The following is a 26,805-nucleotide window of genomic DNA, read 5'->3' on the forward strand; positions in this document are numbered from 1 at the left end:
AAGGTTCAGAGATCGTTGAAACCTTGTGAAGTACTTAAAGCTGAAATAATACAAGTGATGGGAGCCCATCAAATGGACAATGGATGAAAAATTGTGGCATACAAAAGAATGAAATATTATCTTGCTGTGAGAAATGATGAAATGGATGGATTCAGAGAAACCTGAAAAAAACTGTATGAACTGATGCAGAATGAAGTGAGCAGAACTAGGATAGCAAGTTATATAATAATTACAAGTAAAAAAAAACTTTGAAAGAACTCTGATTAGTCCAATAATCAGTCATGATACCAAAAGGCTGCTGGTGAAGCCTGTTTCCCATCTCTTGGCAAAGAACAGATGAAATACAGGTACAGATATACACAGACCCTGAAACTCACACTTCTTTAGTGCCTTCTGCTCCCAAGCCTCACTCTCCTGATTAGAATGGGTGAAGGGCGGACATTGGAGAGCTTCTCCAAGAAAACCATCTACAATCATTGATGAAGCCTAGTATTCTCCCTTACCCTTTTTCAGCTCCTTTCTATTTATTGTCTTCCTCCATGAGATTGTGAAACCCTTGAGGAAAAGAACTATCTTTTGCCTTTGTTTACATTCCCATCACTAATTGGCTGGCACACAGCAGAACTCTAAACACTTCCTGACGAACTATTGATAAGTGTTTGTTAATTAATTAACTGGCCATTCAGAGAATCAAGCCATTAAGGGCACTACAAATGACGATAAGAAAGAAAGGGGGAGCCCTAGGGCAGAGTTTCTCATTTACAAAACCAAATACATAAAATGTCAGCTAACATCATACCTGTGAAGCTAAAACTTCCACTACACATATAAGACAATTTTCATAAGCCACTAAGTCATCACTGAACCTTTGGTCAAGAACCAAAAATCACTTAAGTTGGCTGAAGAAAAAAACTGCAGATCCACTTTTATTGAAATTATAACCAATACTATACTGATTCCGAGACTAATTATCCACACCATTAAATGCATTAATATTTCAGAACCATATGCAATGGAAAGCTGGAAAAAGCTACAAGTTAATATGTAGCCTGTCCTAAAGGCATTAACAATTTAATAAGGCAATCTTCAGAAATGTTCATTTAAATATTTTTTTAATTTTCTCTGAACATTTTAGTCCAACCTAAATGGTTTTGGTTCTTAATCAATGGTTCATTCTGTGACAATTTATACTTCTGCAAAAGTCATGGAACAAAATGTTCAATTTCAGTAAAATTTTAAATTACTAGAAGAAACTCCTACACCAACTAAAAGCTGCTTCATATAAAATTTTACTTCAACAATACCAAATCAGGCAATACAATCAAGAAAACAAAGGACAATTCTCCTGCTGTAACCATTTTTTGTCTTTCTACTTTTTTTAAATTTTACCTCAAATGCTAATATAAGAATTACTTATAATTGTTGTGAATGGATACTCTACCTGAATAGAAAAGGTCCCATCACAAAAAAAAAAATTAGAGAAAAGTGGGTAAAAGTAAGTTGCAGAAAAACAGCTAGAAGAATAATTCTTAACCAAATAAGGTATAAAGCAGATCACACGAGATAAAAAAGATTATTTTCATTACATGAAATTGAAAGGTCTCCACATAAGATCAATGAAGCTAGGATAATGGAAAATGTTGATTGGGAAAAATCTATACCTAATATTCAGATATAAGGATAAGCATAAATATATAAGACCAAGAGAAAAATTCTCCCTAACAATGGTCAAATGATATGAACAGTTGACAAAGAACTGCAAACCATAAAGAATCAAAAGAGCTTAATCCATATCATTCATAAGTGAAATGCAAATCAAAACAACTCTAATGTTTTGCTTCACATCCACAAATTGTCAGAGAGAAAAAAAAATGAAATAGTCAAATCTGGAGGGGCTGTGAGAATACAAATCACTAACACACTGCTGGTCGAACTCTGAATTGAATCGACCTTTCTGGAAAGAAATTAAGAATTACACTTTTTTTAAAAAGTGAAAGAGGTCAAAGAAGGTACCACGTATGCCAAAATATTCATAGGAAACATTTCTGTGGTACCAAAGAACTGGAAACAAAGTATCCACTGATCAGGGAATGGTCAAACAAATAGTGATAAAACAATAATGGAATATGCCTACAAGAAATGACAAACAGGAATAATTTGAAAAAATATGCAAAGATTTATGTGAACTGATGATGCCTGAAGTAAGCAGAATCAGGAAAAAATATATGCCAACTACAACAATGTAAATTAAGAATCAACAAAATGAAACTGAATGATGTGTAATTTTAATGACTGAAATCTGACCCTGCAAGAAGGTGAGAAAATATATCACCTCCTTTTTCTACAGAAGTGGGCATCTATGGATGAGGAAAACTACATATACTTTCAGATGTGGTTGAAATGCTGCTTAGATATGTTCAACTGCTTTTTTCCTCTCTTCTTTAATCTGTTACAAAGGAAGGCCCAGCGGAGAAGTAGGAAAAGGGGATATTGATGTATTATGTAAAAATTAAAGGCATTAATAAAATGAAAATTTTTAAACATGCCTAAGACACTTACTAATTAGTAAGTGAATAAAGGCTATTTCAAAGTATATATTAGAGTTGTAACATCTGGTTTTATTAAATATACGTTTTATTTTGTTTTATCCAGAACAACTAAACTTAACCTGTAAATATTATCTTAAATCTATTATGTTTTTCTTGGCAAGAAGAATAAAGTCTTCTTTAAGACACAAAAAAATGAGGCTGCAAAACTAAATAACTGAAAGCTAGTAGGTGGCATGTCTTGGTAAAGGCTGGATTAGTTCTGTTTAACAGCTGTCACTATTTGGGCAGATGGCAAAGACCAAGTGTAATTTAGTCATAATTAAGTAACTACAAATGGCAAATTGATAGCAATATAAAATATTAAGATGGTCATTTGATCCAGGAGGTGTCAAGGAAGCCATGTGTTTTCTTCGTTCAAAAATAATGAAGAGAAAGAACCTCATCTTTAGCAACAGCAGAACTTCTAGGAAAGTAATTTATCTACAGCCAGGACAGTAATTTACTTCTAGTCCATATTGAGAATTAAATCAAATTAATCGCTTCATTCTGAATTAAGAGTATAAGACAATTAATGACACATCTAAGCAAACTGATACAAATCTTAAGTGAATCCTCAAACGAAAAATCTAATTGATACCTTTTCTAAATATTCCAGATTTCCCTAAGTAGGTATACAGTATCTTCTTAGTAATATATTGGTATAGTGGTATATAGAAAGTATTAAACACATGAATCACTACAGATTTACTATCTTCGATTTGAATCATTTTAATAATAAAAGAATGATAAACTTCAATTCTATAAACAGATGTTCCATTAAAATTATTTTTATAAACAAAAATAGAACAAAACTATATAATGTGATGTAAAATAATTTACTTACACATAAAATTTTAAACAATTAGATGTATTTATAATACTTACATAAATTCTATCTTTGTTATATCGTACTTTGATATTATGGAGGAGTGTGGCTTCATTTAAGTACATCAGTGAGCCTGAAACAAAAAATTTGGAAATTAATTTACGTTGAAAAAGAAAAAAGAAACTGAAACTGAATAGTTCTGGCCAATACTGTAATTGATTTGTTAACTCTGCTGTTAAATCAATCATTCTTAAACCATGGTACAGTGTAATCTGATGCAAGAGGTGTTTTTCTTTTCAAATAAATAGATAAAAGTTCTCTATTAGTTATTATTTGCACCATTCAATTTAAAGCTAGAATACATTCTTCTATCCAAATCAGCAATTTGTATCAGTATAGGAAATTCCTTCCACCAATGCAAAGAGGGAGCCATTTGGCTCTCTTTCAGTCAGTCAACAAGCATTTGACAGCCAGGAATTGTGCTACGTGTTGTGTAAAGACCTCTTAGCTCATTTCATTATGTGTAATGATAAATACTTGTTGATTAAAAGTTAAAAAAAAAGAAATAATTAATGAAATTAAAATATCTCAATAGTGTGTGTCTGTGTGTGTGTGTGTACTCAAATCCAAATTAGGTTGGGTATAGAGAGATAATGAAATGGAAAGAGTGAGGCAGCTGCACTCAGGAGAGACGCAAATTCAAATACCACTTCCCATGCTTACTGGCTTCAGTAATAAAGGCAAATAGCAATTTTTCTGAGCTTCAGTTTCATCATCTATAAAATGAGGTGTACCTATCTCACAGGTTTTTATAAGGTTCAAATCAGAAGGTGGCAATAGTGTTTTACAAATCTTATAATGGCATATAAATGTCTGCCATTAACAATCAGGCAGAAAGCAAAGAAATTTAGATCTAGTTAATTCTTAGAGATCAACTAGTTAATAGACATTTATTAAGTACCTACTATGTGCCCAGCTCTATGCTGAGGTCTGGGGATGCAAAGAAAGTTGGAAACAGTCCCTGCACTCAAGGACCTCATAATCTAACTGGAAAGACAACATGCAAACAACTACGTACAAACAAGATACAAACAGTATATAACTCAGAGATAATCTCAGAAGAAAGGCACTACCATTCAGAGATAATGAAATAATATCCCAAAGAGTAAAGAGAGATTTGTCAAATATATGTCCAGCTATAATGTGGGAGATCTGAGCACAGACCTAAAGTCGGCTTGCTCTAGTTTAAAGATTATTTCTACTATGCCATGCAGATAGCTTCCCTCTCTCTTTCCCTCTCTCTCTCTTTTTCTCTCTCTCTCCCTCTCTCTCTCTCATTTTGCCAGTGTCCAATGTACAAAAATCCTATATTTATCTTTGATTTTCATTCTGTTCACTTAACCTCCCACATCCAAGTGTTATCAGTTCTACTTCTTAAGATGTCCTGCACCCAGGCAAGTCATTTAACCCCTCCCCAAATGTGTGTGTTGCACCTGTTGCTTTCTGTCCATTATCTCTTATCTAAACTTATCTTCCCACTCCAGTCATTCTCCCATTCCAATGCATCCTAACACCAGCCTGACTTCCCTAAAAAAGTGATCTAAACATGTCATGCCACTGCTCAAAAATCCTCGGTGGCTCCTTACCACATACAAACATAGTCAAACTGTCTTAGCCTCACTTTCAAGCCCTCCACAATCTGACTTACATTCCTAGCATAACCTCCCACTGACTTTATGGTACAAACTAAAAGATTAAGCACTCCCTGGGCAGTTAGATGGTGTAGAAGATATAGTGCCCAACCTGGAATCAGGAGGATCTGACTTCATATCCAGCCTCAGACTCTTACTACCTGTACAAGTCACTGAGCAAGTCACTTAACCCTGTTTGTCTCAGTTTCCTCATCTGTAAAATGACTTGGAGAAGGAAATGGCAAACCACTCCAGTATCTCTGACAAAAAAAAAACAGTCCAAATGACGTCACAAAGTATTTGACATGACTGAAATGACCAAATAACAACAAGTGTACCCCGGAGTTTTCCCGCTTATGTATCTATGTGGAAGTCATTTCCTCTCACTGGAATGCCTTCCCAGTCTGACGAAATTCTATAAACACTACATCTGCCATGAAGGATTCTCTAATATTCCTCTCCAGCTCAAAGGAATCTTTTCCTCCTTTGTACATGGTTTTTGGCACTTGCTATAACACAGATAGCCTTGTAATATGGCTAGAGACATGTATTATCTTCCCTAGTTGATTATAAACTCCTTGAGGGCAAGAATTATATTATTTTTGTATATCCCACAACAGAGAACACACTACCTTGCAAACAGTGGGCAACCAAACATTTGCTGAATTAAAAGTAATTGCTGAATAGAGTCTTTTTTTGGAAAGGAGGTTAACCAGATAATCTACCAGCTTCAACCTCCAGTAAATAGGAATCCATTTATATAATTAATTACATCACAAAAGCATTCATACATACACACACACATGAGAGAAATGGAGAAGGGAAGAGGCAAGGGGAGAGTGAAGGAGAGTGAGACAGAGAGAAAATCCCTGATTTCCTTGATGAAGAGACTAATGAGGAAACTTCCACTTTAATAAAGATCAACAACTGCTCTACAACTTATTAGAGTTGCCTGAGGCACCGAGTTTAAATGACTTGCCTAGGTTCATACAGACAATAATGAGTAAGAAGTGAGATTTGCTTCCCTCCTAATTCTTGTTGCATTGGCTTTTTTTGTACAAAAACATTTCAATTTGACATAATCAAAATTATCCACTTTGCATTTTGTAATGCTCTCTATCTCTTGTTGGGTCATGAATTCTTTACTTTTCCACAAATCTGATAAGTAAACTATTCCTTGCTTTCCCAAATTACTTAGAGTATCAACTTTTACTCCTAAATCATGAACCCATTTTGACTTTATTTTGGTATATGGTGTAAGATATTGGTCTATGCCCAGTTTTTGCCCTACCATTTTCCAATTTTCCCAACAGTTTTTGTGAAATAGTGAATTATTAGCCCAGAAACTGGCTTCTTTGGGTTTATCAAAGAGTAGATTGCTAAACTTGTTGATTTCACCTACTTGTGTACCTATCCTATACCACTGATCCACATCCCTGTTTCTTAACCAGTACCAGGCAGTTTTGATGACTGCTGCTGTGTAGTACAGTTTAATATCTGGTGTGGCTAAACCACCATCCCTAGCATGTCTTTTCATTAATATCCTAGATACTCTAGACCTCTTGTTTTTCCAAATGAAAATTGGGAGAAAATCTTTGCAACTAGTATCTCTGATAAAGGCCTCATCTCTAAAATATACAGGGAGCTAAGCCAAATATATAGGAATACAAGCCATTCCCCAATTGAGAAATGGTCAAAGGATATGAACAGGCAGTTTTCAGAGGAAGAAATTAAAGCTATCTACAGGCATATGGAAAAATGCTCTGGATCGCTGCTGATTAGAGAAATGCAAATCAAAACAACTCTTAGATACCACATCTCTCCTGTCAGATTGGCTAAAATAACAAATCAGGAGAATGATAAATGCTGGAAAGGATGTGGGGAAATTGGAACATTGTTGCATTGTTGGTGGAGTTGCGAGCTGATCCAGCCATTTTGGAGGGCGGTGTGGAACTATGCCCAAAGGGCTATAGAAATGTTCATACCCTTTGACCCAGTAATACCACTTCTAGGGTTGTATCCCAAAGAAATCACGCAAGCGGGAAAAGGACCCATATGTACAAGAATATTTATAGCAGCTCTCTTTGTGGTAGCCAAGAATTGGAAAGCAAAGGGATGCCCATCAATTGGGGAATGGCTGAACAAGCTGTGGTATATGAAGGTGATGGAATACTATTGTGCCATAAGAAATGGGGATGATGCAGACTTCATAACAACCTGGAAAAACCTACACGACATAATACTGAGTGAGCGGAGCAGAGCCAGGAGAACGTTGTGCACAGCCACAGATATGTGGATTCCGTGAGGACCAACCCTGACATACTGCGCTTCTCTCAGCAACCTAAAGGGGCAAGGACAATTCCAGGGGACTCACGATGGAGAATGCTATCTTCATTCAGAGAAAGAACTGCGAAGTTTGAATACAGACTGAGGCACACTACTACATGCTCGCCTTTTCTGCTTCTCTTTTGTTTTTGGTTTTGGGGTTTTTTTTTTTTGTTTTGTTTTTTTGGTTCTGTTTCTTCTTTCTCATGATTCATTTCATTGGTCAAAATTCTTCTCCACGACTTGACTAGAGCATAAATTAATTCAATGCGAAATTATACATGACAGTTATATGAGACTTCATGCTGTCTTGGGGAGGGAGGGGGGAGGGAGGGGAGAAAAACTGGAACTCAAAACTATGTAGAACTGTGTGTGGTAAACTAAAAATAAATAAAAAATAAATTTAAAAAAAAAAAAAAAAAGAAGTGAGATTTGAACCTCGGTGTTCCTGACTCCAACTCCAACTCTCTATTATCCATACAATGCTATGCACATTTGTGTGTTCATATGTATCTTACAATCAATACCTAAAAATATTATTTTCTGTGAAGGACTACTGCATATTTTTATTATAAAATCATTTCATATTTTTATATTCCTTGATTACTGCCTAATAATCAACCAGAATAAACAGAACCATCCTAATAATCTCTATCAAATAAAATGCTGGAGAAAACCAAAAATCTTTCTCAAGCAGAATTGAAAACAGACAAGGTGTTCCATCCAAATGGCAATAAAAGTATTTCTATTTCAAAAGAAGCTTTTTTTAAGACTTTGAAGTACTTTACAGACATCATATACTTATTCATTACAGTATCACACTGATGTAGATAAGAGGAATTCATTCTAGTATTCACTCCATGAGGAAGCAGAAAACAAAGCAAACGTATCTCTTGGCAGACAACCAGATAGTCTGGCATCAAACTTGAGACAAAAGATCTAATGAAGTAATAGAGTCATCTTGTCAGCTGTGAAACCTGGGCCTACCTACTGAATGCATGTTCATCTTCCTAAAAAGTTTAGGGTGAATCATTTACATAGCCTATGATAGAGTTTCCAAATTGGAATTATAATTATATATACCACACTCAGCCTAAGTTGGCTGTATGTGATGAAAACAGCTGACATATATTAAAACAGTTGCTGTACACACAGCATCATAAAAAAGGACATTCATATACATGGAGTATGTAGCATAAAGTTGTAAAACATCAATATCATAGGATCATAGATTTAGGATTGTAAGGAACCTTAGAACTCATTCTAGATATGAAGTAACATGGACCCAAAGAGGCTGTTATTTGCCCAAGGTCACATAAAAGCAGAGCTGTGATCTGAACCTAGATTCTCTGATTCCAACTTCAGTACTCATCCCACTAGACAATCAGAGAAATAAATAATCAGACACAAACACAAAATGAAATAATCAGTGATGGGTGACTTTAAAAATGTAAATTAAACCAAAGAAAAATATCTTAAACTCATGCAACCAGTTTGCAATTTATTAGATACATAAAGATTTAGAGAATCACATTAAACACTGAGTTTTATATCAAGTACAAAAGTTAATTACTTCTCTTGGGTTTTTTGTTTTGTTTCATTTTTAGTACTGACCTATGATTTCATGGCTGTTGGCAGCTACCTTTATGGAAAGTCTCTCCGCTCATACAGATGCAGCTTATAATCAATTACCTGGGGAACTAAATAAGGTCAAACGATGTGCCCACAGTCATACTGCTAAAATATGTCAGAGATGGCACTTAAACCAGGTCTTAATGTTTCCAAGATAAGCCCTCTATCCACCGCGACACATTGCCTATCACTCCTAAATACTCTAACAAATTTTAAGGGATCAAAAATTTCTCATTTATTCTTTCTTCTCTATGGGAAAGTTAAGGTTTCTTCATTCGCCTTTCTTTTAACTTTCCTTGCACAAAATATTCTCTAATTAGAGCACAACTCACTTTCCTGTCCTAACTTTATCAAAATATTTTCTCTTATTTTTATTACTAAAACTTAAATAAACAATAAGAAAAGGGAAAAGAGTATAAATTTAAATAAAAAATAAGAAAAGAAAAAACATGTCATGTGCACAGTAGAAGATAAGAGAGCATTCAAAATATATAGTAATAAATTTCTATTTCAAGAAAGCCTATATGATATACTTATTATTTATTATATACATGTTGTGTTCTTTCTCTTCTTTCTTGGAACTTAAGTTATTCCCCTCAGACTTTAAACTTGCCATGCTCGGTCAAATATGATTTTTAAAAGTTACTGAAACAAAAATTTTCTAAAATTTTTTATAAGCACTGACTGTTAATATTAAAAAGACCATGATACAAATGCTATGATAATTATCTAACAGGATTCTTAATTTCTTCCATGATTTAGAAGATAATTTTTCTCAGACCTTAGGGGAAAAATCATAACCAGCTGACTAAACAAATCTTCTTTCCATGCAAACCAAATCATTTATAACTGATATTTACATTGCATTTCATGTGTACAGAATGCTCTGACATTTATTACCAGTTACTATATAACATAAACTATACTTATAAGCTAATTTCTATGAAGAAGTTGATTTTTCATCTAATTTAATTCATTCAAAATTAATGAACTACAGGTACAATTCCAAAAATGTTCACTTTATTCAAGATAAAATCTCAAAATGACTCAAAAAAACTTCAGTTCAAGCATAGTGAAGTATTAGCAACCTAAACTACTACCCAAATTTAAAAAAACAATAACCTAGTTTAAAATTCATTTTTGACCTTCTTTTTCAACATCTACTATCCTATCTTATTTTGTTTTTTTTCTTATTACTTACAGTTATCTTCCACATCCTTTTTACTATCCTCTTCTGCAGGAAACACTTGGTTTATAAGAGCCAAAAATGTCTACCAAAAAAAACAACACAAAAAAATTAGATTTTGTCAAAAAAAAATGCAAAACTTAGATTTTGAATTACATAAGTAAAAGATAACACAAATAGCAATGATACACTTTTTCTTTCAATAATAGATTGTTTTGTCTGACACAAAACTTTTTTGCTTAACAAATTAACCAAAGAAATTCAAATATCCAAATATACCATCAAATATGCTATTAATTAAATACCATCACTATAATGGAATAGAGACAACCAAATATCCTGTGTAACACTCAGAGGCAAAAAAAGAGTATAAATTATTAAGAAAAGGTTGCATGGGAAAATTATTTAATAATTCACCACCCAATATAACAAAATGTAGAGAATGTAAATATGTTTCATTATACATTCAGAAACTTATTATTTTGAAACAAAAAGGGGAGCAGGGAAGAAAAGGAACAACTTAGATATACTAACATCAAATTTTAAAATGCTATTCTGTAGTTTGGAAAAAACTAACTCTTTTATTCAAACGTTTATCACAGTAGATTAAAGTATGTACTAAAGTATTTATACCACAAAGCATTACACAGTTCACGGTCAGAATGAATTGTTGTAACACTTAAATGCTATAGTTGCCATTTCAGTACAAAGATATTATGCGATGAAGAACATCTGATGTCAAATAACAGACCCTGAACATTTAAAAACAATTAAATTTTATGCAGGGATGGGGAATCTGCGGCCCTTTAACAGAGTCCAAGTTTTACAGAACAAATCCTTCTATTAAGGGGATTTGTTCTGTTAAGATTCAAAGGGCCACAGTTGAGGACCAAGAGAGTCACAGGGGGCCTCGACACCAAAGGTTCTTCACCCCTGAATTCAGTAGGCAAATGTTAATACTCAAATTTATGCCTTTCAAAAAAACACTGCCCCTTTAGATTCAAGTTTCAATTCCTGGTCAAGGAAAATCCTGTGACCACATCAATGAACCATTTTATGTTACGCAAATAATTTGTATCGTTCTATACATGTGTGCATAAGGCCAGGAAAGAGCTTTATGTTTTCCAAGAGTTTATACTGTGAAATTCCATGTTCCTTGAGTTGTCTTTATATAGATAGTCCCCAACTCAAAAACTCTCCCAAACCCTGATATTACAATACAAATAATGTTATAAATAGTGGTTAAGTTCTCATATCATCCTTCAAATGGCTATTTAGTTCAGAATTTAGCCAAAGGTTGGCACTAAGTATACTGATACAATAAATATTTACTTTTTCTGAATGTACTATTCTAAAAAATGGTGAGATACAAAATCTAGATAAGAGATTCCATAATACCGTGTAAATATTCATTATAACAAAGTTATAATCCTACAAGTGTCTCCATTAACCATCTCTAGCTACTTAATATCCTATCACTTAATATGCCCCTTCAGTTTACCGTAACTGCCTATTCCACTAAACCCTATCCAGATAGACCTCATCAAAGCATAAATCTTTTTCTGCAGCTAGCTTTCCACTCTCATACTGACTCTTATTCACCTTCAGCTCTCCCCCACCATGAGCACTTATCTTCTACTAACCCTTTCCTACTGCACCTCAATACCCCCTCCCATTCCAATGTTAAATCCTCCCTTTACCCTTTCCCTTTTCCCTCTACCTTCCCCTCTTATTTGAAAAGTGGTTTTCAAGGCAGCTACGTGGCACAGTGGATAGAGTACCAGCCCTGGAATCAAGAGCACTTGAGTTCAAATCCTGCCTCAGACACAACACTTACTAGCTGTGTGACCCTGGGCACATCACTTGACCCCAATTACCTCACTAATACCCCCTAAAAAAGTGGTTTTCATTTTACCTTTTTCAACCTATCATAATCAGTTGTGCTCATTTTTTCCCTCTCTGTCTTTAAACAACACTTGTTTTTTTCCAAGCATTTCTTTTTTTATTTTTTTAGTTTTCAGCATTGATTTCCACAAGATTTTGAATTACAAATTTTCTCCCCATTTCTACCTTCCCCACCACCACAAGATGGCATATATTCTGATTGCCCTGTTCCCCAGTCAGCCCTCCCTTCTGTCACCCCACTCCCCCCCATCCCCTTTTCCCTTATTTTCTTATAGGGCAAGATAGATTTCTATGCCCCATTGTCTGTGTATCTTATTAACTAGTTGCAGGCAAAAACAACTGTTTTTTGAACATCTGTTTTTAAAACTTTGAGTTCCAAATTCTCTCCCCTCTTCCCTCCCCACCCACTCTCCCTAAGAAGGCAAGCAATTCAACATACGTCACAAGTATATGCAAAACCCTTCCACAATACTCATGTTGTAAAAGACTAACTATATTTCCCTCCATCCTATCCTGCCCCCCTTTATTCAATTTTCTCCCTTGATCCTGTCCCTTTTTGAAAGTGTTTGCTTTTGATTACCTCCTCCCCCTATCTGCCCTCCCTTCTATTGTCCCCCCTTTTTTATTCCCTTCCTCCTTCTTTCCTGTGGGGTAAGATACCCAATTGAGTGTGTATGGTATTCCCTCCTCAAGTCAAATTCAATGAGAGCAAGATTCATTCATTCCCCCTCAGCTGCCCCTTCCTCCCTTCCAACAAACTGCTTTTTCTTGCCACTTTTATGTGAGATAATTTACCCCATTCTATCTCTCCCTTTCTCCCTCTCTAAGTATATTCCTCTCTTACACCTTAAATTTATTTTTTTAGATATTATCCCTTCATATTCAACTCACCTTGTGCCCTCTGTCTCTCTATATATGTATATTCCCTTCAGCTACCCTAATACTGAGGTCTCATGTATTATACACATCATCTTTCCATGTAGGAATGTAAACAAAACAGTTCAACTTTAGCAAGTCCCTTGTGATTTCTGTTTCTTGTTTACCTTTTTACCTTGTTTACATTCTCTTGATTCTTGGGCTTGAAAGTCAAATTTTCTATTCAGCGATGGTCTTTTCACTGAGAAAGCTTGAAAGTCCTCTATTTTATTGGAAGTCCATATTTTGCCTTGGAGCATGATACTCAGTTTTACTGAGCAGGTGATTTTTGGTTTTAATCCTAGCTCCACTGATCTCTGGAATATCATATTCCAAGACCTTCAATCCCTTAATGTAGAAGCTGCTAGATCTTGCATTATTCTGACTGTGTTTCCACAATACTCGAACTGTTTCTTTCTGGCTGCTTGCAGTATTTTCTCCTTGATCTGGGAGCTCTGGGATTTGGCAACAATATTCCTTAGGAGTTTTCTTTTTGGGATCTTTGTCATGAAGCAATTGATGGATTCTTTCAATTCCTATTTTACCCTCTGGCTCTAGAATATCAGGGCAGGTCTCCTTGATAATTTCTTGAAAGATGATATCTAGGCTCTTTTTTTGTTCATGGCTTTCAGGTAGTCCAATAATTTTTAAATTCTCTCTCCTGGATCTGTTTTCCAGGTCAGTGGTTTTTCCAATGAGATATTTCACATTGTCTTCCACTTTTTCATTCCTTTGGTTCTGTTTTATAATTTCTTGATTTCTCATCAAGACACTAGCTTCCACTTGCTCTAATCTAATTTTTAAGGCAGTATTTTCTTCAGTGGTCTTTTGGATCTCCTTTTCCATTTGGGTAATTCTGCCTTTCAAGGCATTCTTCTCCTCATTGGCTTTTTGGAGCTCTTTTGCCTTTTGAGTTAGTCTATTTTTTAAGGTGTTAGTTTCTTCAGTATTTTTTGGGTCTCCTTTAGCAAGTCATTGACTTGTTTTTCATGGTTTTCTCACATCACTCTCATTTCTCTTCCCAATTTTTCCTCTGCTTCTCTTACTTGCTTTTCCAAATCCTTTTTGAGCTCTTCCATGGCCTGAGACCAATTCATATTTTTCTTAGAGGCTTTTGATATAGGCTCTTTGACTTTGTTGACTTCTTGTGGCTGTATGTTTTGGTCTTCTTTGTTACCAAAAAAAGATTCCAAAGTCTGAGTCTGAATCTGAGTTCATTTTTGCTGCCTGTTCATGTTCCCAGACAACTATGTGATCCTTGAGCTTTTTGTAAAGGTATGGCTGCTTGTAGAGTAGAGAGTACTTTGTCCCAAGCTTGAGGGGCTGCGCTGCTATTTTCAGAGCTACTTCTACACAGCAAGCTCTGCCACACCAGTGTTCCTCCCCCAAGAACCACCGACCAGGGTTGTGGCCCAGATACAGGCAGTGCAAAGTGGGCTTTGCGCTCCTGCTCTGATCCACCGCTGAATTCCTCCCACCAGCGGGGCCTGAGGTGGGAAGCAACTGCAGCTGTAGCTCTGGAAGCAGCCTCTGAGCTGCACCACCTCCACTGCCCCCAGGGTGGTGGCCGACCACCAACTCCTTTCACTCTGTCCCAGCAGCTTTTCCCACTAACCTTCTCTGTTGTCTTTGGCATTTGTGAGTTGAGAAGTCTGGTAACTGCCACAACTCACTGATTCAGGGCGCTATGTCTGTTCCGCCCGGCTCCCGGTCTGGTTGGTCCTGGTGCAGCCTACACAGGGCTCTGCTCCGCTTTGCTCCCAGCTCCATGCAATAGACCCTTCCCAGTGACCATCCAGGCTGTCCTGGGCTGGAGCCCTGCTTCACTTTGCTATTTCGTGAGTTCTGCAGTTCTAGAATTTGCACAGAGCCATTTTTTACAGGTGTTTGGAGGGACCTGGGGGGGGGAGCTTAAGCAAGTCCCTGCTTTCCACTGCCATCTTGGCCCCGCCCCCCCCAACAACATCACTTGTTATATGAGACAGCTCCAGGAGGGGAAACTGAATGGGTACTGGGGATAACTATTATGATGCAAAAAAAGACATCAATAAAAATTTTATTTTTAAAAAGTGTTTTTTGGATGAAGATTCTCTGGTAAACTTCTCCAATTCCATCATTGAGTTGATCTCTATCACTAATACATACCACCCTTATCCCTCCCCACCATGATTTTAGCACCTCAGTTGATGGTCTTCCAGTCTTCCACTTCCCTTAGGAACTGGGAATACAAAAACAGACCCTCTGCTCCAGATACTAACATTCTTCTAGGTAGAAACAAAATGCAGGCAAATAAGTACATACAACAATAGGAGAGGAATTTCTAAGAGATAGAGGCAGGGCATTCAGGGGAACGGGGACAGATTGTGCTATGCTAGTGGACAAGCTCTCTCTGCTGTCCATCTAAATGTATATCATAAATCTAAACAATAAGAATTCTTTATCCATTTGGTTTTTCCTTAGTGACTAGTCAGGCCCAACTCTTAAATAACTAGGAATCTTATTTAGGAGGATTTGAAACTCATTTGGGGGTTTAAGGCAATTGGTACAGTATTATTAAAGGAGAGAGGTAAAGGAATGAATAGAGTACTGGGCTTGGAGTCAAGAAGACCAGAGTTCAAATCTTGCCTCAGACACTTATTAGCTGTGTGACTCAGAGCTAATCATTTAACCTCTATCATCCTCAATTTCCTCATTTGAAAATTTGAGATAATAACAGCACCTATTTCACAGGATTGTTATGAAGATCAAAGGAAATAATATATATGAAGTGCTTTTCAAATCTTAAAACATTTATAAATCAGCAAACAAAAGCATCTGAAGAACCTTGCCACCTAGAAGAAATCCTTCTTCCATTTGGATTCTGAAAATAGACCTTCTCCATAATGGTTACAAACACCTTCAGCAATTCTATCACTTTGTTTAATTCCTCATCCAATATTATTAATTAAATGGTCAAAGTTTTCTCTGTTGTAACATTTTTCAAGGAATCTTGAATTTACTTAATTTTGACATTTGCATGAGAAACACCTTATTAGAACAGAGTCTTAAAGGTGGCACTGTGATGGGCTGAATCAAATGTATTTTTATAGTCAACAAAAAATAAACCCATGGGATCCTCCTTTCTCTGTAATTTTCAGTCAATTTTGTGACACTAAAAATGTGGTCAGCTGTAGAATATCACTTACGTTCCATTTTCATACTTTTATCAAGTATGTCTTAAATGTATGTATAGATTATTGCCCTAATATGTTTTTATGAATAGTAAAATAGACATATGGGCTGTTAGTCACTGATATTCTCATCTTCACCTACTGGCTTTCTGGCTCCCTTTAAGTCCCTTTCCTGTTCCCTTTAAGTCCCAACTAAAGTCCCATCTTTGACAGAAAGCCTTTCATAACCCCTCTTAATTCTATGTCTTCCCTTTGTTAATTATTTCCTATTTATCCTATATATAATTTGTTTGTATATATGTTTGTTTGTTGTCTCTCCCATTAGATTGTGAGCTCCTTAGGGAAGGGGTTGTCTTTTTCCTCTTTCCATCTCCAGCACTTAACAAAATGCCTTGGCACATAATAGGCACTTAATATGTTTTTACTGACTGCTTGACATTGTCTCAGTAACTTTTTTTGGTAGGAATAATGCATTTTTCTCAAGTACTAGGTAGTCTACGCTTTCAAATATCTTGAAAATGGATTCTTGTGCCCTCAAAACCGTACATTCAGCATGGGTCTCTTTGTGCATGACTAACCTAGTCTAATTGATCCTTTCCATCTTTTATTTTCTTTAGTACAATTTCCAGTTCTCTGTGCAGAATATTAGAAATAATGATGTTAAAAGTACAATTTAGAGAATTTGTTTTTTAAAATTGTATTTCTCTTTTCCCTTTATTCCATGTGTTATCATCCATTCAGTTTCAATATTAGGTGGCTCTCTTGCCAACTTTCCTTAAGTTTGTTTTTACTTCAGTTGCATCTTGCTGTTTTATGAGCAATAATGCTCATACTTTTTCACTATTATCCTCTGTAAGATCTTAAAAATGTCTTTATGTTCCAAACCAGTGCTGCCCTTGGCTGCCATCTCCCCATGTTTAACAAGATCAAACATTTATGGACTTATCCATTCTCTAAGAGTTAAATGGTCAAAGAATATAAACCAACACTTCTTGGAAGAAAAATTGCGAAGTATTCACAGTCACATTAAAGAATGCTCCGACTCATTAATAATAAGCAAATCAAGATAATCCTGAGGTTTCAACTCACACACTTGCAAATTGGCAAAAATGATCAAAAAATAGCAACACTCAATGTTGAAGGGGTTGTGGAATGACAGGCACACTAATTCATTGTGTCTGTAAATGTGAAATGCTATGTCCATTTTGGAAAGCAATTTGGAATTATGCAAAAAAGTGACCAAAATATCCATAACCTGTCAACTAGAGACTGTGGACTTATATCCCACGGAAGCCATAAGAATAAAGTCCTCATAAACACCAAAATATTTGTAGCAGCACTTTCTGTGATAGCTAACAACTGAAAACAAAACAAAAGCCCATCAACTGGGGACGAGCTAAACAAATTGTGGTACATAAACACAATGGAATATCACTAGGTTACAAGAAATTGTGTGTGTGCGCGCGCGTGCGTGTGTATGAGATGACTACTGAGAAGCATGTAAAGATCTTTATGAAACGATGCAGAGTGGAGCAGCAAAGTCAAGAGAATATATACAATAACTAAAACAATGTAAATGGAAAGAAGTACACTCCAAAAACCCCAAGATAATGTAACAAAGTCATAGAGCTCAAACAGGATTCAACTGAAGAGATATGTGAGGACATTCCCTCAACCCACCCCTTAATGGAAATAGGAAGTCCACAGGTGCTACACATTGCACGTTTTCAGGCTTTTTCAATACATTAAATAGTTGTGATGAATTTTCCCCTCTCAAAAAACTACTATTTGTTATATGGAATGACTCCCTGGGAGTGGGAGGAGAAAGAATACTTGGATAACTATGATGATATAAGAAACAGACAACAGCAATGAAAACTTATTTTTTAAAACGTGTTAACTGGCTGAGGTGCTTTCTAGGTTCTTTTTCAGGCTTCTCATCATAGTAAATGACTTACATTAGTTAAATCTAGTTAGGAAATGGTGATAGTCTGTGTCAGTATCTGGATTGTTTTTGTTTGTTCAACAGCTTGTCTTCATAGGTTAGACTGAAGTAGCCTCAATTCCATTCAATAGTTCCTATTCTATTCTCTTTTCTATCATAGGATGACAGGACCATAGTTAAAGCATTGTAAGGGCCCAAAGAGGTCAAGTTCAACCCATTCATTTTACCAATGATAAAACTGAGACCTGGAAAGGTTGACTTGCTCAAAATGATGTAGACAGTATGTAAGAAAGCTAGACTTGTTACTTCTAGTTTGGCAATAAGATGTCAGTGGCCTGACTATACAATGGCAATGATTTGGAAATAATTCCTACAGCATTTCCTTTCAAAATAAAATAAATTTTATTTTTATTACATTATTTGGTGTGTGCCACATCCAGGACCCCCTCATTTTTTTTCCCAAAGAAAAGATTCATGAATGATGTGTAAGTATGGAGAATGCTATCTTCATCCAGAGAAAGAACTGTGAAGTTTGAATACAGATTGAGGCGCACTACATGCTCGCCTGTTTTGCTTCTCTTTTGTTTTTGTTTTTGGGTTGTTTTTTTTCTGGTTCTGTTTCTTCTTTCTCATGATTCATTCCATTGGTCATAATTCTTCTCCACAACTTGACTAGTGTATAAATTAATTCAATGCGAAGTTATACGTGATAGTTATATGAGATTCCATGCCGTCTTGGGGAGGGAGGGGGGAGGAAGGGGAGAAAATCTGGAACTCAAAATTATGTAGAACCATGTGTGGTAAACTAACAATAAATAAATAAATTAAATTTTAAAAAAAAGATAACTTATACTAAGCCTGATATTACATTTTTCTGAAAAAAAAATTGCATAGTGGAAATAACACTGAACTTGGAGTACAAACAATCCCAGTTTCACAACTTTTTGCCTGTGTGAACATGGACAACTCACTTAAACTGCATGCTTCAGTTCCCTCATCTATATAATGAGGGGGTCAGATGAGATCATCTCTTTGGTACCCTTCCTAAATCTATGATTACTGGGCAGTAAATCTATGTTTCTACAAAATTAAGACACTGAGGTCCAGAACATGCTTATTCAAGGTTGCACAACATGACAGTGGCAAAAAATAAGGGCCAGAACTCAGGCTATTGTTCTTTCTGTTACACCATACTGTAGCAGCAGCAAGGCTCTGGTAGTCAAGGGATTTTTGTAGCACCTGGACAAGATTTTTTCCCCTCCCTTATTTTCTCCTCCCTCCTAAAAAAATAATTACCACTCCCTAATGAGCAACAGAATAAAGTAAACATCACAGAACATGAAGAAAATGGAGTAGAAAGGCAGGGTACTGGCTGGGTCCCCAGAACGCAGAAGGCAAAGAATAAAGAAAAGAAAGAAAATGCCCAGTGATGAAAATAAAGAGGAATTCCCTTTACAATCCTTTTAGAGCACATGTTTATATAAAGATATATCTCTCCAATCAGATGTCATATACTCACTTAAGGAATGAACTGAGTATGTAATACCATTTTAACAAGTGCCCAGTGAGAAGAATGTTGATAGATATCACAAAGATAATATAGAGGTTAGAGGTCTCAGAAATCAGGTCTTGTCCTTCCCATAGCCAGAAGGGCACAGTTTCATAATACAAATAAAGAACTTAATCATTCTATAAACAAGAACAGATTTTGGAGTAATCCAGAAACTATCTAGCCTATAAATTATCAAATTAAGCCTTTTGCATATCTAATTTATTTTTCTGCCTATCTATCTGTAGAGGATTAGGACTTTAATCAGAGAAAGAAATGGGTATATAGATTGGACCTGTGATTTCACTGATACCAGAAACTCTCAATAAATAAACTCCCTCTACTGATGCAGACTGTCACTTTTTTTACCATGTCCAATTTCAATGAGTTGTTTGAAATATGGAAGAAAATTGTCCAGGTTAATACAGCAAACATGGTATTTGAACCCAGGTTTTCCTAGCTCCAAGGCAATTTTCTCTCTGAGCACATTGTCTCATAAACACATGAAAGGTAAATTAAAACTATATTCAATAAATTTTATCATTTGTTAGAGCACAAATAAGAGGCTTATACTTAAAGATAACTATTTGAGGTCTTAGAATTATTGGTGGATTTAAATTATTCATATTATTTTTCCATTTCAGCACAGTAAATAATTTAAAAGTAGACCAAAAGTGCATTTGCCTAAAACATATATGATAAAATTGTAGAACTACAGATTGAGGTTTCTTCATGTTTAATAGGTAAATTTTTTCTCATTTGTATAGTCACAATTACACAATTAAAGATGTCATAACTTGACTTGGGAAACAAATGCTTTTGGGAAACAATATCCATTCTTTCTTTAAAAATATAAATTAAATTTTGGATTTAATGCTCTAATTCCAGTACAATAAGGAAAATATAAATTTAGCTTAGTTTTCTTTCACTCAGAATAAGTATCATATAAATATGAACTTTTTAAAGAAAAGCAGCATCTTGTAGGGAAAAGAACATGAGACCTAAAGTGTAAAGATAAAGATTAGATTCCAGCTCTACCCCTTACTCTGTATGTGATTTAATCTTTCTGAGACTTAGTTTTCTTATCTATAAAATAAGATACCTAACTTTACAGAGTTGTTGGGAAAAAACTGCTATGTAAACTTTCCAGTAGAATGTAAGCTCCTTGAGGACAAGGACTGTTTTACTTTTGACACTATATCCCTAGTCCCTCACACATGGGTGTTTAGTAAACATTGGTTGACTGATGGAAGAATCGAGGGAGTTTCCATGCAAGATATCCTTTATATTCATTAAATCACTTATGTGTACCAAAAATAAGACGAAGTAAAATTCATAAGCAAAAATTAATCATTGTATTTTACATAAAAAAAATACATTGATATGATTTTCTACATCTTCACATAGCAAAAAAATGAGATCCAAATACATAAACTTATTTCTTTAGTTTAAATTTTTAAAGAACCCCTTCTCTCTGCGGTTCCTCTGTTATGCATATGTATGATTCTTTCAGTTCCCTGATGGTATAGTGGAAAGAACACTGGACATGCTATCAAAGAACCTAGGTGTGAGTCTTCCTCTGCTACCAATGTGATTTTAAGCAAGTTAATATTTCTGGGTCTTAGTTTCTTAATCAGTAAGATAAAGAGTTGGACTGGAACACACAGAAAGTTCTTTCTGGATAAAAATCTATAGGTTTTTATCTCTTGATTTCTGAGGAGAAAAAACATGTTCTGAAAACCATCTTTTCTTGATTCTGATTTCATAAAATTGGCATCTTTTAACATGGTGCCACTAGAGATGGTGCATTTAATTCTGTAAGTTGTTTACAGTAACAGAGTAATTTTCTCCATGAGAAAATGTCCTCATGAGACACATGCCTTGTTTTTGTTAGGTTCCCAAAAGGAAGGCAATCATATAACACTGCATTAATTATGTGTTAGTAGACTATAAATAATTCAACATACAATTACAAATTCTAAACCAAGCAGAACTGATGAAACAAATATTTAACTCCCAAACAACTGTTTCAAGACAACAATTCATTAAAATGAAAATTTGTAACTTCTATTACAATGATATCTATTTATAATAGACCTTATTTGTAATTTCCAGCTCCAGTCTCTCCCTTTTTCCAACTCCTAAATTGTAAAACCATCTACAGGAAAAAATGCCCTCTAAAGATGTATATAGATTACATACATATTATATATGTATTATATATATACACATATTAGATATGTATATAGATTATATATGTAAAGATGTATAAAGATTTATATCTAAAGATATAAATATATGCTGTAGATATAAAACTACCATTCTTTAATAAAAAGAGTAAAGTTTAAATTAATGCAGAGAGAAGAGTTAATATACAAGTATCCTTCAATTAACAGAAATTTACTAATAAAAGGAATTGGATAATAAAATCATCAATTCACTCTAAAGAAAAGCAATTTAAAGCTTAGAAAATCTAGAGGGAGTTCCATTCCAGTAAGTTCAAATAATAAGAAAATACAAAGGGAAAAGAAAACTTTTGATATAAAATTATAAGACAGTGCCTGATACTGAACAGTATTTTCACAGATTGTTTTAACAGATTTTTGTTTTAATATATTAATACTCTCAATGTTCAATTAAGCAACACAGTATCTAAAAGTTACTGTTTTCCTTAGGAATGTTTTACAATTTTGCTACATGCATTGGTGTGGTTCTACTAATTCTAGAAGCTCAAATTATTCTAATAAAGTACAACTTTGATTTCTAACAGAAATCAATAGAAAAATACATTCACTTAATTAAAATTCACTTTCCAAGAAACTTTCCTAAAATGCATCTCTTTCACTGAAAGAAGGAAACCTTTGCAGAAATCAAAGACTCTTTTAACTATCTAAGGAATGATCATCATCTCTGGTCTATTTTTAGAAGCTCACCTTCCCTTTTTGGTTTAAAGGTTCAATTGTCAAGCTGTCTGGACCAATATCCACAATATTGCCCATCTGAAATCCTTCCGTGGGATGTGGAGCCCAAACGGGCTTTCCATCTTCCATTTTTTTTGAGGATCTATCCACACTTTCCTGTTAAAAAAAAGGTACATTTTAAAGAACGTTTTTACAAAAAAGACAATATATACCACTTAGAGGAAAACAAATTCTTTAGAGGTGTCTGCAGGTGATTTCTAAAGACATAATACAAATGGGTAGTGTTTCAATTTTTAATTCTAGTTCTAGTTGTGTTACCTTGAAGTTACATAATGTAATGGAAGCCTCTGTTTCCTCATCTGTAAAGTAGAGATAATAACTGCAGTATCTACTTCCCAAAGTTGTTTTAAGTTTAAGTAAACTCTAAAATGATACATCAATGCTATTATTCAACCCCTGACTTTAACACAGCCTCCCATTTCTCTGGAGTTTTATCACCTCTTGTTACTGTGGCACAATCTGCCCATCTTTGCCCTCATCCCTCCTTCTAAGAGAAGATACACACTACACAGAGTGGTAGCCATCTTTTTCTCCTAAGTAAAAGATACGTCTCAATTTTAAATTGCTAAGACAGGATAAAACTAAAGAAAAACTACTGATTAGAGCAGGTAACTCCAGTTTCTGCCTATTTCCAACCATTCAGCCTGCACTCTGGCCATCATCCTCATCCTATTCCCACAGAACCTAGATTGTGCCTCTGGGATCCTGGTAAGTGATCTTTCTTTTATCTTGATCATCATAAGCAAGGCCTCTACATCACTTCCTGGCCCTTTCCAACTATACCACCTTGCTTCTCCCAACTGTTCTTTGTGTGTTATCTTCATCCTGTGGAATGTGAGCTGTTTGAAGACAGGGATTATTTTGCTTGATTGTATTTGTATACTCAGTGCTTAGAACAGTGCCCAGCACATAATGAGTGCTTAATAAATGTTTTTTTCATTCACTCTTTCAGCAAAAGTAGTGCAATAGATGAAGTAAAATTGATAAAGATAACATATAACATTTCAAGAACAAAAAACATCAAAATAAGACAAATTACAGATGAAAACTAAATTTATTTCAATAAAATAGTTGCTATGTAAAGCTATCCACACCAATAGGTGTAGTTTCCAACTTAATAATGAATTATGGGATCACAGATCTAGAGGTATAAGGGACCTCAGAGACCATCAATCAATCAACAAGTAGTAAAGGAGAAAGAACACTGGCTCTGAAGTCCGAAGACCTGGGTTTAAATTCTAGATGTGACACTTATAACCTCCTGCAAGGCATTTCAGCTCCCTGGGTTTGTTTTCTCATCCATAAAATGAAGGCACTGGATTAGATAGCCTCTATGGTTCCTTCCAGCTCTACAGCAATTATCCTAATATTTATGAAGCAACTGTGTGCTCAACACTGCAAGAAGCTTACATTCTAATGGGGGAGAAAACAAATACATACAAGCACACGTAGATACATGCACACAAGCATACACAGATACACATATACAACATAATGATACACATGCATACACAAATTCACATAAGCATACACATGTATATACACAAAAGCGTATAAAAATATACACGCATAAACATTCATACACAGAAAGATAAAGACTAGACTTCTGATTTTACTGGTACAAAGAACTCCCAGATGAAGAAACTCCCTCTACCAGTGCAAGTCAGCCCTTTCTCTGCAATCATTGGTCTGTTTATCTAAGTATATACTATATAGAATAACTACAAAGAGAATAAATACAAAGGATTTAACTACAAGGCAGTATATGGGGAAGAACACAAATGAGCAGCTGGGAAGCACAGAGATCTGAATGGGTTTCATATTGAAGATGCCCCTTGAGCTGTTTCTTGAAAACAGAGGTGAAGAAGGAATACTTTCCAGCACTGGGAATGGCCACTGCAAAGGCAGGGAGACAAGAGCTGGAATAAGGCCAATTTTGCTTCACAGAGAGCAAAAGATGAAGTATTGTTCAATGACGTTAGAAAGACAGAATGGAGTGTGTTTGTAAACGGCTTTAAAAGCTAAACAAAGGAGTCTGTTTTTATCCTAGATGCAACAGGGGGTCAAGGGGGTTTATTAAGTAGGGGAGAGACAAGCTCATGTCTATTCTTAAGGAAAATCACTTTTGCTGCAGTGTAGAGGATGGACTGAAGTGGGAGAGACTTTAAGCAGAAAGAATAATTAGGAGGCAAGGGAGAGGCAGCACAGGATGGCTGTGAGCAGGTGGTAGCACATAACAGACTGTGTCACAAAATCCCAGAAAGGAGAGGGTGTCCAGGAGAAGGTAAGTAACTTTTAAATGCAGCAGATAGGCCGAGGAGGAAGAGGGCTGAAAAAAAATCCATCAGATTTGGCAATTAGTGATCACCAGTAACTTTGGAAGAACAATTAAGAGATTATTGAAAACCTGGGAAAAAAGCAGTTTCGGTGGAATGATGATGTCAGAGGGCAAACTACAGAGTTGAGAAGAGAATGAGGAAAAGAAGGAGACACTTATTGCAATCAGCTTTCTAAGGAGTTTAGACAGAGGACAATAGCTAGCAGGGATGGATGGATCAAGTAAAGTTTTTTAAGAATGGGGGAGTCCCATCCTGCACCCTAAATCTAATACTTTCCTGTCAACAGATAGAAAGTATGCTTCATCATCAATCCTTCAAAATCATGGACGGTGACTGCATTGATCATAGTTATTATAGCTTTCAAAGCTGTTTGTCTTTACACTTTGTACAACACTGAATAAGTGAACAAATTGTTGAACAAGTGTACAAATTAGATGTAGCACTACTCATTTCGCTCTTCATGAGTTTATAAAAGAGCTCCAAATTGTTCACTTTTATAATATTAATGTTATAGTATAAATTGTTCTGCTTGTGCTCACTTCACTCTGCCATGGTTCATATAAGGTTCTCCATGTCTGTCTTATTTGTTTTTAATAGGGGTTTTGTTTTTCTTGCTTTCTCATGGTGGGAGGGGTGAAAGAAGAGCTTCATCAAAATAAAATAAAATTTAATTTTTAAAAAATGATTGGGGGGGCGGAGCCAAGATGGCGGCTGGTAAGCAGGGAATAATGTGAGCTCCATACGGAGACCCTCCAAAAACTTATAAAAAAATGGCTCTGAACCAATTATAGAACGGCTGAACCCACAAAACAGCAGAGGGAAGTAGGGCTCCAGCCCAGGACAGCCTGGATGGTCTCTGGGTGAGGTCTATCCCACACGGAGCTCGGAGCTGGGAGCTGGGAACTCAGTGGAGCAGAGCCCAGCCTGAGCAGCGTGGACCATCCAGACCAGAAGCCGGGCGCAGGGGGCCCTAGCGCCCTGATTCAGTGAGCTGCGGCAGTTACGAGACTTCTCAACCCACAAACACCAAAGACTGCGGAGAAGGTTAGTGGGAAAAGCTGCAGGAGTGGAAGGAGTTCGCGGTTCGGCTTCCAGCCCCGGGGGCAGCGGAGGTGGGGCAGCTACAGCTGTTGTTACTTCCAGCTCCAGGCCCACCTGGTGGGAGGAATTGAGTGGCGGATCAGAGCAGGGGTGCACAGCCTGAGGAAGATCCAAGCCCAGTTCGGGTTGGGGGTTCTTGGGGAAGGAGCAGTGCGGGTCTGACAGAGCTGGCACCTCCCCCCCAAACGTGGAACATAGAACTCGTTAGTCCACAAGCAGTCATACCCCACTGAAAAACTCAAGGGTCAGGTTAGTTGGCTGGGAATATGGCCAGGCAGCGAAAACGCACCAAGATTCAGTCTCAGACTTTGCATTCTTTCTTTGGTGACAAAGAAGACCAAAACATACAGACAGAAGAAATTAATAAAGTCAAAGCGCCTACAACAGAAACCTCCAAGAAAAACAGGAACTGGTCCCAGGCCATGGAAGAGCTCAAAAAGGAGTTAGAAAAGCAAGTTAGAGAAGTAGAGGAAAAATTGGGAAGAGAAATGAGAAGGATGCGAGAAAACCATGAAAAACAAGTCAATGACTTGCTAAAGGAGACCCAAAAAAATATTGAAAAATACACTGAAGAAAACAACACCTTAAAAAACAGACTAACTCAAATGGCAAAAGAGCTCCAAAAAGCCAACGAGGAGAAGAATACCTTGTA

At 35.9% G+C, this 26,805-nt stretch overlaps 1 protein-coding gene across 1 annotated transcript in view; it reads right to left on the bottom strand.

Moving 5' to 3' along the window:
* The window catches only part of MYO6 (myosin VI), a 232,000-nt gene that overhangs the window by 114,498 nt on the left and 90,697 nt on the right, over positions 1-26,805 (bottom strand). Inside the window, exons 3-5 of the mRNA XM_036767011.1 lie at positions 22,666-22,809; positions 10,264-10,333; positions 3,474-3,547 (exon numbers count right to left, since the gene is read on the bottom strand). Coding sequence (XP_036622906.1) covers positions 3,474-3,547; positions 10,264-10,333; positions 22,666-22,782 — 261 coding nt within the window. The 5' untranslated portion in view covers positions 22,783-22,809. The remainder of the gene's footprint in view (positions 1-3,473; positions 3,548-10,263; positions 10,334-22,665; positions 22,810-26,805) is intronic.

Source organism: Trichosurus vulpecula, chromosome 7, assembly GCF_011100635.1.
Source record: "Trichosurus vulpecula isolate mTriVul1 chromosome 7, mTriVul1.pri, whole genome shotgun sequence".
NCBI lineage: Eukaryota > Metazoa > Chordata > Mammalia > Diprotodontia > Phalangeridae > Trichosurus > Trichosurus vulpecula.